General features: G+C 30.0%; 1 protein-coding gene across 1 annotated transcript in view; it reads left to right on the plus strand.

Annotated features, from left to right (window-relative positions):
- Nucleotides 1-16,931, plus strand: part of OtopLc (proton channel otopetrin-like c) — a 224,091-nt gene that overhangs the window by 196,000 nt on the left and 11,160 nt on the right. Inside the window, exons 4-6 of the mRNA XM_075300626.1 lie at nucleotides 3,769-3,886; nucleotides 14,526-14,622; nucleotides 14,727-14,927. Coding sequence (XP_075156741.1) covers nucleotides 3,769-3,886; nucleotides 14,526-14,622; nucleotides 14,727-14,927 — 416 coding nt within the window. The remainder of the gene's footprint in view (nucleotides 1-3,768; nucleotides 3,887-14,525; nucleotides 14,623-14,726; nucleotides 14,928-16,931) is intronic.

Below are 16,931 nucleotides of genomic sequence, written 5' to 3' on the forward strand. Positions count from 1 at the left end.
TGTACCAAATTTCAGCCGGATCGGATGAAATTTGCTTCTCTTAGAGGACTCGCATGCCAAATTTTGGGGTCCGTTTATATGGGGGCTATACGTAAAAGTAGACCGATATGGCCCATTTGCAATACCATCCGACCTACATCAATAACAACTACTTGTGCCAAGTTTCAAGTCGATAGCTTGTTTCGTTCGGAAGTTAACGTGATTTCAACAGACGGACGGACATGCTCAGATCGACTCAGAATTTCACCACGACCCAGAATATATATACTTTATAGGGTCTTAGAGGAATATTTCGATGTGTTACAAACGGAATGACATCTAAGTGGTGTCAATTGTTCAAAAATAATGTCATGTCGATTGGTCGAAAGAAATGCTCCAAAAGTGCCAAAGCGGTGGTTAAAAACACGCATATGATATCGTGGCAGGTGATGAATCGTGTATTTAAGCATATGAGTCGGAAAGTAAACAGCAATCGACTGTATGGGTGTTTGGAGGATCAGCCAAATACAACAAAAGTTTCTCGCGCACGAAGCGCTTTTAACCAAATGATCGCTTTTTTTCGGAAAAACTTGATATGTCGCAATCATACCACTAGAACAACACTGAACAGTCAATTCTAAGTGGTACACAACCATTTGTTTGCCAGTTGTCTTTCTAGAAATCAGGAAAATCAACAGCCAAAGACCGATCACTCTTCACGAGCTCTTACACTTTGGCCCAAACAACTGCATTTTGGAATACTCAAAAAGATCGATTTGATGGGTCATCCGCCGTATAGTTCTGATTCGGCTCCTAATGACTTCTTTTTATTACCGTACGTAAAAACTAAAATGAGATGTGAATGTTTTGCGACACCTGAAGAAGCAGTTGATGCGTTCAGAATACATATTTTGTAAATATATCAAACAGAGTGACAAAAGTGCTAGACAATTGGTTCAAACGTATGCTAGAGTGTATAGATCGTAATGAGGAATATGTTGAATACCAATAAAGCGATTTTCGATTAGCCATGATTGTTTTTGCTCTCTAATCCCCAAAGGCATCCTTCGTATCGACTTGTTTTATGAATGCATTGCTAAGCACAATGGCGATCTTGATTTCATCGAAAATTGGGCAAAGCCAAACTATCTCTTAATCCTAGCGAAGATACATAGACGCAGTCCACATTGATCCACAAATTAAAATAAATGGTCAACGAATTGAAATAATAATTTTAGCCAAGAATCTTGTTATTATGTTTGGCAAATTCACTGAGTTGGACCAATCGTGCATCTCAGTTCCGCAATTTTTAATATGATATACGCCTTGACAGCTTGCTTGATTACAGACTTATTCTGTTTTTTCCATCGAATAATTTATTCACATATTATTTATTATACCCACCACCATAGAATGGTGACGGGGGTATAACAAGTTTATTCCCTTTGTAACACATCGAAATATCGATTTCCGACTATATATAGTATATATATATATATATATATTCTTGATCAGGGATAAATTCTAAGACGATATAAGCATGTCCGTCTATCTGTCTGTTGTAATCACGCTACAGCCTTCAATAATGGCGCTATCGTCCTGAAATTTGGCACAGTTTCGTCTTTTGTCTGCAGGCAGGTCAAGTTCGTAGATGGGCTATATCGGTCCAAGTTTTGGGGTCTTTGGCTTATAAAAAACCGTAGTTTTTATCCAATTTGCCTGAAATTGGAAATCTATAGGTATTTTAGGACCATCAATAAGTGTACCGAAAATTGTACCTATCGGCCCATGTTTTGGTATAGTCCCCATATGCACCGATTTCCCGATCTTGCTTCTTGGGCGTCTAGAGAGTGTATTTTCTATCCGATTTGCCTAAAATTGAAAATCTAGAAGTATTTTAAGACCACAAATTGGTGTGTCGAAAATCGGGGTATAGGTCCATGTTTTGGTTTAGCTCCCATATAGACCGATCTCCCGATTTTACTTCTTGGGCTTCTAGAATCCGTAGTTTTTATCCAATTCGCCTGAAATAGGAAAGCTAGAGGTATTCTAGGAAAATAAAGAGATGTGCCGAAAATGGTGATTATCGGACCATGTTTTGATATAGCCCCAATATAGACCGATCTCCCGATTTTACTTCTTGGGCTTCTAGAACCCGTAGTTTTAATCCAATTTATCTGAAATTTGAAATCTAGAGGTACTCTAGGACCCCAAAGACGTGTGCCGAAAATGGTGAGTACTGGCCCATGTTTTGATATAGACCGGTCCCCCGATTTTATTTCTTGGTCTTATAGAATCCGTAATTTTTACCTAATTTGCCTCAAATCGGAAATCTAGAGGTGTTCTAGGACCATAAAGACGTGCGTCGAAAATGGTGAGTACCGGGGCATGTTTTCATATAGCCCCCATATAAACTGATCTCCCGATTTTACTTCCTGGGCTTCTAGAATCCGTAGTTTTTACTCAATTTGTCTGAAATTGGAAATCTAGAGGTATTCTAGGAAAATAAAGAGATGTGTGAAAATGGTGATTATATATATATATATATATATATATATATATATATATATATATATATATATATATATATATATATATATATATATATATATATATATATATATATATATATATATATATATATATATATATATATATATATATATATATATATATAGCCCCCATATAGACCGATCTCCCGATTTTACTTCTTGGGCTTGTAGAATCCGTAGTTTTTATCCAATTTGACTGAAATTGGAAATCTAGAGGTATTCTAGGACCATAAAGAGTGTGCCGAATATATTGTGTATCGGTACAGTTTTTGATATAGCCCCCTTATAAACCGGCCCTCCGATTTGGGGTCTAGATTCTAGAACTAAAATTAGATGTGCTGAATTCTGTGTGTATCCTTCCATGTTTTGGTATAGCCCCCATTACACCGAACTCCCGATTTAACTCCTAGGGTTTCTAGAAATTGTAGTTTTTATCCGATTTGCCATTTTCCAGATTTTACTTCTCGTAATCATTTAAATAATTGGGATAAAAATCTACAGATTTTAAATTTCAAATCAAAGCGTTATTTCATCATTTTCTTACACACTTACAAGAGATGTTTATGATTCCTCCAAAAATTCAAACAAGAAATGGTTCTTATAAATTCAGAATGTGATCTAGTCTTCATAGGTAAAATCGTTACATTTATCTGTGGGAAACGTACTGGTTGAACTAATCTGCTTGGGCAAATATCAGTCATCAAACCCCCCTGGAATTTTCAAAGGAAACTACTATATTTGATTCATGGTGGTGGATATTTAAGATTCGGCCCGGCCGAACTTACTACTTATACTTGTTTTTAATTTAGTTCTTTCTTTTTTGTAATAATTGAATTTAGTTCTATAGTACTTCATGATTTTTTTTTTATTTTCATTCATGTAATCCTGGGGATATTGTTATTGGTCGTCAAAATACCTCTACTGTTATTATAACAATTAATGTACATGTTATTTAAACACAATATTTTATTCAATATTAGAGGTGTCAAATTTTATTGATTCTTTATTCAAACTTTGTCATACATTTATGTATTATTTATTTTGATAAAAATACTAAAATGTTTTTTTTTTGTCCAAATAAACCAAGTACTGTTGTTGGGCATTCTGGATATTACTAACTTTTGTATATAATCCCATTTAAAATATTTGTCGATGCCATCAAAAAAAAAAAAAGAGCATGAATTTATTAATAATTCTTTTATATCTTCATTTTCTCTTTTTTCCTCCATTATTACAGAAGCGATGCTTTGGCTACATTATTCTCAGCCTTGTATGGTAAATTATTGGTTGTTATGGGTATTGCATTTCCAATGGCTGAAGTTATCTCAACCTATATCCCACCTTCATTCTATGAGGTAAGTACGATAATCATAATTTCTACGTTCTGTGTCTACGAATGTCTACATGTCTGATAGGATTTTTGGCAGTCTGACAAGCATATTGTGGTAAAGTTTTTGACACAATGGGTTGTGATTTAACAAAAAACGCAAATAGAAGTGGTAATAAAGTAATTAAAAGTTTTAATGTATATGTCAAAAGTTGACACTATGAAATTGTTTTTTATATCCTCAATTAGAGACCTACAACTATATCTAGTTCGATTCATACCTGTAACTTCTCCAAAACAGAATTCATAAAGATAGGATGAATCCTTCGAACAATATATGTGGGCACAGATTCAATTCTGAGTCAATCAGTTCAACTAATATCCCAGACATTATATAAACAAATATGTCTTGAATAAGATGGAAAATTTATAAACAAAAAAAAATTAAAAAATTTGGATCTTTCTATTCTACTATGTACTAACCGCGACCGTCTAAGGATAATCTTAAAAATAACCATAGCAAGTATATGCAACAATGAAGTAGGAAGAAAAAAGGCTAGACATTTATAGATGATAAATGTAAAGACCATAAATTGATTGTTTTTCTCCATTTGCATGAATCAAAAAGAAGACACATAAATCATAATTCTGTTGAGGCTTAAATTGCTTATGAATAATTAAATAAATTTCCAAACCGAAAAAAGTTTAGTTGAGAATAAAGAATACATAAAAAGATGTAACTTTTTCTCAGCTGATATATGTTAGGCAACAAAGTGGCTGGTGTATCTTAGAATAATTTATCCATGAATTTCGTTTGGCAAAAAAGAACCATAAAACGAACATTGACTTACAGGCGTGTGACTTTTAAAGACATTGCGGCCTGTTTGTTTTTCGACCATCCTTCACACCGGAAATTAATCAACCGAAACCCGAAAAATCAATTTTGGAAATAACAGACAGAGTCGTCATGGTCGTCGTTGAATGAATACAAGAATACCATCAATGTGATGTGTAAGTTGAAAGGATTCGAAAGGATCTATGAGGGGAAGTGCCCAACAAGGCCTTTGAACCTAGACCAAGGGTCTAATATGTGATTTCCTTATGAGAATACAATGTATTTCTAAGCCTAGAAAAAAGTGTCTCCAAAAAAAGTAGTGAAAATGTTCTTTTTGAATCCGGAACCCGGTTGCCACAGTTGGTAGAATTTAAAAAAAATGGAAAATTTTTATTTTGGTAGATTGGTAGAATTCTTTATTTTTTTGGTAGCTTTTGCAAAGAGCAAAAATAAACTTTTGACGAAGTTTTCTATAGAAATAAAATTTTGACAAAATTTTCTATGGAAATAAAATTTTGACAAAATTTTCTATAGAAATAAAATTTTTGACAAAATTTTCTATAGAAATAAAATTTTGACCAACCGGTTGCCACAGTTGGTAGAATTTAAAAAAAATGGAAAATTTTTATTTTGGTAGATTGGTAGAATTCTTTATTTTTTTGGTAGATTTTGCAAAGAGCAAAAATAAACTTTTGACGAAGTTTTCTATAGAAATAAAATTTTGACAAAATTTTCTATGGAAATAAAATTTTGACAAAATTTTCTATAGAAATTAAATTTTCGACAAAATTTTCTATAGAAATAAAATTTTGACAAAATTTTCTATAGAAATAAAACTTTGACAAAAATAATTTTTCTATAGAAATTAAATTTTGACAAAATTTTCTATAGAAATAAAATTTTGACACAATTTTCTATAGAAATAAAATTTTGACAAAATTTTCTATAGAAATAAAATTTTTTCAAAATTTGACAAATATTTCTATAGAAATAAAATTTTGACAAAATTTTCTATAGAAATAAAATTTTGACAAAATTTTCTATAGAAATAAAATTTTGGCAAAATTTTCTATAGAAATTAAATTTGACAAAATTTTCTATAGAAATAAAATTTTGACAAAATTTTTTATAGAAATAAAATTTTGACAAAATTTTCTATAGGAATAAAATTGTGACAAAATTTTCTATAGAATTAAAATTGTGACAAAATTTTCTATAGAAATAAAATTTTGACAAAATTTTCTATAGAAATAAAATTTCGACAAAATTTTCTATAGAAATAAAATTTTGACAAAATTTTCTATGCAAATAAAATTTTGACAAAATTTCTTATGGAAATAAAATTTCGACAAAATTTTCTATACAAAACATTGACAATTTTTTACTGTGGTAGATTGGTAGAATTCTTTATTTTTTGGTAGATTTTGCAAAGAGGAAAAATAAATTTTTGACGAAGTTTTCTATAGAAATAAAATTTTGACAAAATTTTCTATAAAAATAAAATTTTGACAAAATTTTCTATAGAAATAAAATTTTAACAAAATTTTCTAAAGAAATAAAATTATGACAAAATTTTCTATAGAAATAAACTTTTAACAAAATTTTCTAAAGAAATAAAACTTTCACCAAATTTTCTATAGAAATAAAACTTTGACAAAATTTTCTATAGAAATAATACTTTGCCAAAATTTTCTATAGAAATAAAATATAGACACAATTTTATATAGAAATAAAATTTTGACAAAATTTTCTATAGAAATAAAATTTTGACAACATTTTCTATGGAAATAGAATTTTGGCAAAATTTTCTATAGAAATTAAATGTGACAAAATTTTCTATAGAAATAAAATTTTGACAAAATTTTCTATAGAAATACAATTTTGACAAAATTTTCTATAGAAATAAAATTTTGACAAAATTTTCTATAGAAATAAAATTTTGACAAAATTTTCTATAGAAATAAAATTTTGACAAAATTTTCTATAGAAATAAAATTTTGACAAAATTTGCTATAGAAATAAAATTTTGACAAAATTTTTTATAGAAATAAAATTGTGACAAAATTTTTTATAGGAATAAAATTGTGACAAAATTTTCTATAGAAATAAAATTGTGACAAAATTTCCTATAGAAATAAAATTTTGACAAAATTTTCTATAGAAATAAAATTTCGACAAAATTTTCTATAGAAATAAAATTTTGACAAAATTTTCTATGCAAATAAAATTTTGACAAAATTTCTTATGGAAATAAAATTTCGACAAAATTTTCTATAGAAATTAAATTTTGACAACATTTTCTATAGAAATAAAATTATTACAAAATTTTCTATAGAAATAAAATTTTGACAAAATTTTCTATAGAAATAAAATTATGACAAAATTTTCTATAGAAATTACATTTTGACAACATTTTCTATGGAAATAAAATTTTGACAACATTTTCTATAGAAATAAAATTTTTGACAACATTTTCTATAGAAATACAATTTTGAAAAAATTTTCTATGGAAATAAAATTTTGACAAAATTTTCTATGGAAATAAAATTTTGACAAAAATTTCTATAGAAATAAAATTTTGACAAAATTTTCGATGGAAATAAAATTTTGACAAAATTTTCTATGAAAATAAAATTTTGATACAATTTTCTATAGAAATAAACTTTTGGCAGAATTTTCTATAGAAATAAAATTTTGACAAAATTTTCTATAGAAATAAAATTTTGACAAAATTTTCTATAGGAATAAAATTTTGACAAAAGTTTCTATAGAAATAAAATTTTGACAAAATTTTCTATAGAAATAAAATTTTGACAAAATTTTTTATGGAAATAAAATTTTGATACAATTTTCTATGGAAATAAAATTTTGATACAATTTTCTATAGAAATAAACTTTTGGCAGAATTTTCTATAGAAATAAAATTTTGACAAAATTTTCTATGGAAATAGAATTTTGGCAACATTTTCTATAGAAATAAAATTTTTGACAAAATTTTATATAGAAATTAAGTTTTGACAAAAGTTTCTATAGAAATAACATTTTGACAAAATTTTCTATAGAAATAAAATTTTGACAAAATTTTCTATAGAAATAAAATTTTGACAAAATTTTCTATAGAAATAAAATTTTGACAAAATTTTCTATAGAAATAAAATTTTGACAAAATTTTCTATAGAAATAAAATTTCGACAAAATTTTGACAAAATTTTCTATAGAAATAAACTTTTGGCAGAATTTTCTATAGAAATAAAATTTTGACAAAATTTTCTATAGAAATAAAATTGTGACAAAATTTTCTATAGAAATAAAATTTTGACAAATTTTTCTATAGAAATAAAATTTTGACACAATTTTCTATAGAAATAAAATTTTGACAAAATTTTCTATAGAAATAACATTCTGACAAAATTTTCTATAGAAATACTTAATTAGAAAATTAATTGATTTCATAAACAAATTTCAATTATTTTTTAATCGATTAATTTGTTTATTAACTATTTTTTTATTAACGTTTTTAACTGTTGTAGTGTTTATTTTGATTAAAAAGTGATTGTATGAAATAAATTTTGAGTTAAAATTACAAAAAAAAACAAACCATCTCTTTTTTTAACTGACTTAGTCTTCCGAGTTTGAGTAAAATTTTATTGTATCAATTCATTATACCCTTCACCACTACTGTGGTACAGGGTATAATAAGTTTGTGCATTTGTATGTAATGCCAAGAAATAGTGGTCATGGACCCATCTTTTAGTATACCGATCGACTTAGAATTAAATTCTGAGTCGATTTAGCGATGTCCGTCTGCCTGTCTGTCTGTATATGTAATTTTGTGCACAAAGTACAGCACGAAATTTAAGTCCGATCGTCTTCAAATTGGGCATAGGGCCGTTTTTTGGGACAGAGACAATTGCTATTGGTTTTGGAAAAAATCGGTTCAGATTTAGATATAGCTGCCATATATATTTATTCCCGATTTGGTCATAGTTAGCATGATTATCAACCGATTTTCTTGAAATACCGTACATCCAAATATTTGATGAATCTCGAAAATCTTGCAAAATATCAGCCAAATCGGTTCAGATTTAGATATAGCTCCTATATATATCTTTCGTCCGATTTAGACTCATATGACCACAGAGGACAAAATTTACCACCGATCTTCGTGAAATTTTGCACAGAGGGTAGACTTAACATTCTACCAATGCTTGGTAAATTTGATTAAAATCGGTTCAAATTTAGATATAGCTCCCATATATATCTTTCGTCCGATTTGAACTTATATGGCCACAAAAGCCAGAGTTTTGCCGTGATTTGCTTCAAATTTTGCACAAGGGGTACGTTTAGTAGTATCGTTAAGTGTGTCAAATTTTGTTAAAATCGGTTCAGATTTAGATATAGCTCACATATATATCTTTTGCCCGATTTTGACTTATATGGCCTCAAAAGCCAGAGTTTTGCCCTGACTTACTTCAAATTTTGCACAAGCGGTACTTTTAACGATACTATTGTATGTGCCAAATATGGTCAAAATCGATTCAGATTTAGATATAGCTCCCATATATATCTTTCGTCCGATTTGAACTTATATGGCCTCAAAATCCAGGGTTTTGCCGTGATTTGCTTCAAATTTCGCACAAGGAGTACGTTTAGTAGTATCGGTAATTGTGCCAAATTTGGTTGAAATCGGTTCAGATTTAGATATGGCTCCCATATATATCTTCCGTCCGATTTGCACTCATATGACCAGGGGGGCCAAAGTTATACTCCCAATTACGTGAAATTTCGCATGAATAGCAGAATTATTATTTTAACTATACATGTCAAGTTTAGTCAAAATCGGTTCGGATTAGATATAGCTCCCATATATACGTACACCAGAGTTGGGGAAATATGGTAGACTGTTACACATTTACACACATTTAAATTTTAATTCTAGAGATTTAGTAGAAGTTAAAAAATTGTCTCCTTTATATACTTCCAGCAAATGTGAAGTAGTTGATATGGTAACACAAATTTTGGCCTACATAGGGGTGAAGGGTATAATATAGTCGGCCCCGCCCGACTTTAGACTTTACTTACTTGTTTTTTAATTAAAAATTTTCAAATGTTCTATCAATGACTTAACTAACTTAATATTTCTATATTGATTAAAAAGTTAATTGTATCAATTAAAATATTAATTGAAAAAATTTGCAATTACAATCAAATTTTCAATTGGAAATATTTTGGTAATATTTTTTTTTTCGGTGTATGTAGTTAAACTAAAAACATCTTGGGGAGGTCATTTTTGGAAGTGCTTTTAAAATTGTGTCATTAAAACAACTTCCAATTTTTTGTTTGCTAGGAAGGAATAATCTATACCAAGGAGTTCTAATATTTTTTGGATAAGGGTGATGATACAATTGTTGTCAGAAGCTATAGACTAAAAATTGACGTATTTCATCCACTATAAGCCTGGGCAAAGAATTGCCGTTGCGAAATTACTAAAAAGTTGCAGACTTTTGGAAAAGTGGTCGGTCCCTGAGTCGATCTAGCCATGTCAGTCTTTCCATATATAGCTTCCATATATATTGCTTCGATTTACGTGGAATTTTGCATCTATCGAATTCCCATTTTTATAGAGGTCCGGGATTAAAGTTTACAAAAATAATTGCACTAAAAAAATTAATTAAGAAGTGATACTACATGAAAAAAGGTAACACAAATATTTAAGAAGTATGGGATTTATTCTATAGAAAATGTTGTCAAAATTGTATTTATATAGAAAATTTTGTCAAAATTTTATTTCTATAAAAATTTTTGTCAAAATTTTTATTTTTATTATTTATTATTTCTATAGAATATATTGTCAAAATTTTGTTTCTAAAGAAAATTTTGCTAAAATTTTATTTTTATAAGAAAATTTTGGCAAAATTTTATTTTTATAGAAAATTTTGTCAAAATTGTATTTCTTTAGAATATTTTGCCGAAATTTTATTTCTATAGGAAATTTTGTCAAAATTTTATTTCTATAGAAGATTTTGTAAAAATTTTATTTCTATAAAAAATTTTGTCAAAATTTTATTTCTAGAAATCTTTAAATCTTAGTTTTTTTATGGGCTCGACAACTAGGCCCAAATATAAAAAGTGACATTAGATTTTTTTAGATAACACAATGAGGTACTAGTGAAAGGGAACATAAATTTGTAGCTGTAACTACAGCCTAAATCGTAGCCACATCTAACAATTATTTTATTGTTAAAAGGCCTTCTATATCAGTTGGCTATGTTTTCTCTTTAACCATTAAGGAAAAATTCAACCACACAGCTTTTCAGAATATGATGGAAATGATGATATGATGTTCTGTTGTTGCTTTATATTACATTCTCTCATAATGCTGTTGTTGTTGTTTCTGTAGCTGATACTGTCTATGGTAATTCAACTTTCTTCCGGCGTGAGCATCTTGTGAAGTGAGGTGTGGATGCATCTTAAAAGTACAAGCCTTTTTGGTAGCTACTCTCCCTCTCTTTCTCTCTCGCAAACACTTGTCATGTTAAATTGCACACAACATTTATTTTTGCTTGCTATGGAACATACATTTCAAAATTTGCCCCCAAACAGTCTTGAGTCCTTGTTATTGTTGCCTTTGTTGTTATATCGTCTGTGATGATGTTGTTTGTATGGATGTCATTTTACATTTGTCGCCATAAAATTAAACCAAATATTTTGGTTGATGGATGTGAAGGTATTTTTTTGGCATTTATATTCATGTAAGAGTATTTGCAGTTGCCGGAGGCTACTCTCAAAGAGTAAATAGCAGGGGAGATTTTTATACATGTACAAGCTTTTGGTGAAAATTGAATTTCAATGAAATTTTTTTTTATAAAGTTAGTATATTGATGAAATTTGGAAATGCTGTAATAGGAAGACTAAGAAGATTCAGAATAAATTTTAAATTTTTATTGAAATCGTCAATGCTTTTTGCTATGGTTTTATTAACAATTTGTTATGCACAAGATCACTACGTGTTCAACAATAATAAGAATAATGCATAATGATCGTTGTGAACAAGTCAGAAAAATGGATCCATTGATGGATTCAAAAATGTCTAATGATTCGATATACAATACGGAAATGAGGGTATGTACCCTCATTTCTACACACATTTTGATAAGGAAGTTTTGAAATATTTTATTACAAGTCCAAATCTGCAGCCACATCGGTTGAAATATGGACGACATACCCATAAATAAATGTGGCATTCTACTTTTTAAACCAGATTAAATCTTGATCAGAAATCTTCTTAAAATATGGTGTGGCTATACCCTCTTCTAATTAAATTTTTATTTTTTAAATTGGAGTCAACTCAAAAATAGCAACGATAATATTTGATTCTGAAATAATTGCAAAACGCAAAGTTTGAAAGTTTAAAAATACGACTTATCAAAATTTACAAAGTAACATTTTTTTTTACATTTTGGAAAAAATTTAATAAGTCGATTTTTGCAAAATTAATTGATTCCATTATTTTTTTTTTTATTATATCGAAAATAAGTTACATATTTTAATTGTACTAATATTTTTTAATAGGCTTTAGTGGTTAACATTATCATTATCGTGGTTAATTGGTTTAATTAATTCCATTGTTGAAGCCAAAAATTAATTTTACTGTGCAGTTTAGGGAAAATCTTTGACCAATACGGATATGATCTACATGATCGACATGAATTGCGTCCAACTTCCAGTGGCTATTATTTTGAAATCGCTTGTTTGACAGCTGACAGATTTATATCAATGACAGTTAATTATGCCCACCACCATAGAATGGTGACGGGGGTATAATAAGTTTGTCATTCCGTTTGTAACACATCGAAATATCGATTTCCGACTATATAAAGTATATATATTCTTGATCAGGGAGAAATTCTAAGACGATATAACGATGTCCGTCTGTCCGTCTGTCTGTCTGTTGTAATCATGCTACAGTTTTCAATAATGAAGCATTCGTGCTGAAATTTTGCACAAACTCGTCTTTTGTCTGCAGGCAGGTCAAGTTCGAAGATGGGCTATATCGGTCCAGGTTTTGATATAGTCCCCATATAAACCGACCTCCCGATTTGGGGTCTTGGGCTTATAGAAATAGTAGTTTTTATTCAATTTGCCTGAAATTTGAAATCTAGAGGTATTTTATGGCCATAAAGAGGTGTGCCAAAAATGGTGAGTATCGGTCCATGTTTTGGTATAGCCCCCATATAGACCGATCTCCCGATTTTACTTCTTGGGCTTCTAGAATCCGCAGTTTTTATTCAATTTACCTGAAATTGGAAATCTAGAGGTATTTTATAACCATAAAGAGGTGCGCCAAAAATTGTGAGCATCGGTACAGGTTCTGATATAGTTCCCATATAAACCGACCTCCCGATTTGGGGTCTTGGGCTTATAGAAATCGTAGTTTTTATCCAATTTGCTTGAAATTTGAAATCTAGAGGTATTTTATGACCATAAAGAGGTGCGCCAAAAATGATGAGTATCGGTCCATGTTTTGGTATAGCCCCCATATAGACCGATCTCCCGATTTTACTTCTTGGGCTTATAGAAACTTGCACACTTACAACAGATGTTAATGATTCCTCTAAAACTCAAACAAAAATGGTTCTTATAAATCCAGAATCTGATATACTCCTCATAGGTGAAATCTTTAAATTTATCTTCGGGAAGTGTCCTCCTGAAATTTCAAAGGAAACCCTAATATTTGGTTTATGGTGGTGGGTATTTAAGATTCGGCCTGGCCGAACTTAGTGCTGTACTTACTTGTTTTTTACTAACATTGTGTTCCACTCCAGTACATTAGCAGACTTAAATTTTATGTCTATAGATTTTGTAGAAGTTTAACAAATTATGTCCAGATCGAGTCAGATTCAAATGTGTGTATTTGGGACAAATCTTTATATATAGCATCCAACACATTGGACGGATTTGGTATGGTATCGAAAATATGGGGCAGGGTATAATATAGTCGGCCACGCCCGATTTTATTTGTTTTCTTTAAAACCTCTCAAAAGCGCCGTAAATCACTATAAATTTTAAATAAATTCTTTCTTTCTTTCTTTCTTTAACACCTCTTACATCTGGCAAGTCCACTTTTTAATAACCTTTATAAAATAATTTTTATAAATATTATACAATTTTTTCCTTCTATCTCAGAAATTTTCTTTAGCGAAAAAAATTAATTATGTCTAATAATTATTTTTGGATTTTTCGAATTTTTCTTAAATAAACTAAATTTTCTAAAATTAACCAAAATTTTTCTTCCTGGTGGGTTCATTGTTTTTCCGGTGTAGTTTTCTAAAATTAAACTATTTTGAAATTTTAAATAATTTAATTGAAAATGATTTATAAAATTTGTTTGCATTTCAAGAATTTTTTTAAAATCAACTTTCTCAAGATGTCAATGTCTATTTATTCGTTAAATTTAAATATCTTCAAAGTTTTCCTACTTCACCGTGAGACTTGGTTCTTATGAACTTTGTCAAAGCATCCTTGTGAGTGCATTTAGTTGACAACATATCTGTAGTCGTGTGAATGTGTGCGTATTCACAAAATTAACATTTTGAAATGTTGCTTACGGCTGTGATGAATTTCATGGTCTCATAGCTTCAACACGCAAGCTGTATAATTAAATGAATAATTCTCTGGAGTGTCATTTCGTTTTATAATTAACATGTAAATTTTAACAATTCTACACAAACATACACACCCATATATACTATCTCATCTCTCCCACTCTCTCATCTTCACTCTCATCTTCACTCTCATTCTCACTCTCTTTTTTGTTTTTCTCTATTCACAGGTGTACTATTTGTATCTCTACATTGGTAGCATGATTTTCCTACTCTTTATGTATGCCACACTACTATGGGGACGACCTAAAATACCTGCCAATCTAGGTAATGAAATCCGTCAGTTTTGATGTTGATCAAAATTAAAATTTAATAAAATAGGGTCCTTTTTGTAATAACCACTTCTACTTATTGTTCTTCTTCCTATTTAGCTTCACCTACAAAACTGTCATCGAAAACTCGATCTACCAGTGCTTCAGAGAGTATGGATGAGTCGGACACGGATAGCACTTCAACACATCGCAATAAACGTCTGCCACCGGCCATATCATCAGCGCGAAGACCATCACTATTATCGCCATTGGGGCGACAACATCATTATGGTAGTTTCTATTTACGTATGGGCGCTGTAGGTAAGTATTTGTGGGGGATGGGTTGGAGGTCCTTTATGTGAACTAGTTAATTTATTGATGCGACAATAATAAATAATGTTCAACCTATCGAGAGGGTGAATTTAGACTTTGTATGGACCCTTCTGTAACATATACTCCCAAACATATTTTGCTTCAAGCATATACATTTTTGGATATTGCCCAAACATTTATATGTTTGATCTCTTCCAATATATAGTATGTTTGAAAGCATATTGGCCTAAACAATATACGTTTGGGTAGTCTAAGTTCCAAACATTTTGTATTTTTGCATCCAAATTCAATAATGTTGTCTTCCAAAAACAATATGTTATTTTGTGAACATATAATATGTTTGGAAGCATTTTGCACCCAAAAATATTATATGCTTAAAAAAATTCTCCCAAACAATATTGTGCTCAAAATTTTATTTATTTATTTATATATTTACAATCATAATGAATTATGAAAATAAACAGGTAATATAGGTGCTAACAACATAGGTTTTCGACCTGAATGCTCAAAATTTTGTTTCTGCCTAATTGTATATTCCCCCACATCTTTCTCACTTCCACGAGATTTTTTAGTTCTTAGCACCTTTTTCTGTAATACAAACATTGTAGAAGAAATTATTCAATTGTATGATTTTTTTGTTTTAATTTTACCTTTTGCCGGACGAGGATTCGAACAGCGGACCACACAGTTTGTAAGGATCAAAGAAGTAGCTGATCAATTGCCCAAGGAAAAATAAAATGTTAATTTTGTAATAACAAGCAACAACCACCAACTTAATTCAATATCGCTCCCTGTTAAATAGCGCTCCAAGCTACTAAACACATATATGTTTATAAGCTATTTCTAAATTAATATATGTTTGCATCCAAGCATATTATATTTACAAACATTTTATGTCCCAAACATAATTTGTTCTAACATATTAACATATATGTCCCAAACATGTTATGCTAGTTTATGAACATTATATGCTTGCACTCAAAAATATTGTGTTTAAAAATTTGTGTTCCAAACATATAATGTTTATAGCCAAACATATGAAAAACAGTCTTTTTCATCCGTGTACACATACCAATATATACATATATATGGAAGCAAATGTATCTCTATTTGTTCATCTTAAAAATTGGAATTGAATTAATATTAGAAATGTAATAAGAATTAGTTTTCTAAGTTTCAAAATGAGCTTCAACAATATGTAAATGAGGCATGAAAATCGACCCCAAAATAAAATTAGGGCTCATATTGTCTTTTGATTTACAAAACCGTGTGAAAATAAACCCTATACTACCACCACGTACCAAATTTCAACCAAATCGGATCATATGAAATTTTCTTCTCTTAGAGCAATCGCAAGCCAAATTTGGGGGTCCGTTTATATAGGGGCTATACGTAAAAGTGGACCGATATGGCCCGTTTGCAATACCATCCGATCTACATCAATAACAACTACTTGCGCCAAGTTTCAAGTCGATAGCTTGTTTCGTTCGGAAGTTAGCGTGATTTCAACAGACGGACGGACGGACATGCTTAGATCGACTCAGAATTTCACCACGACCCAGAATATATATACTTTATGGGGTCTTAGAGCAATATTTCGATGTGTTACAAACGGAATGACAAAGTTAATATACCCCCATCCTATGGTGGAGGGTATAACAAAATACGTGTGTTAAACAATTCGAATCTCTTGGGAATCGCGTCAGCTCCCTTTGGAGTCTGTCCATAGGAGAAAGTCGTAAACGCGGCAAATGGTCGTTCACTAAAAATCAAAATCTGAGGCGATTCTATGCTTTTCAGAACAACAAAATTGCGTACAGTTGCCGTCATTGTCAAATCCCAGAATCCCCAAATACGTCACACTTGAAAACGTAGCACAATCCCAAAACGGAAATTTAGGTTTATTTTCATTTGAACTATTGGGTTTATTTTCATAATGCAAACGGGACCCAAATATAAATTGAAATTATCCCTCACAAAAAATATAAAATA

The sequence above is a fragment of the Haematobia irritans genome, chromosome 3, assembly GCF_050003625.1.
Source record: "Haematobia irritans isolate KBUSLIRL chromosome 3, ASM5000362v1, whole genome shotgun sequence".
NCBI classification, from domain to species: domain Eukaryota; kingdom Metazoa; phylum Arthropoda; class Insecta; order Diptera; family Muscidae; genus Haematobia; species Haematobia irritans.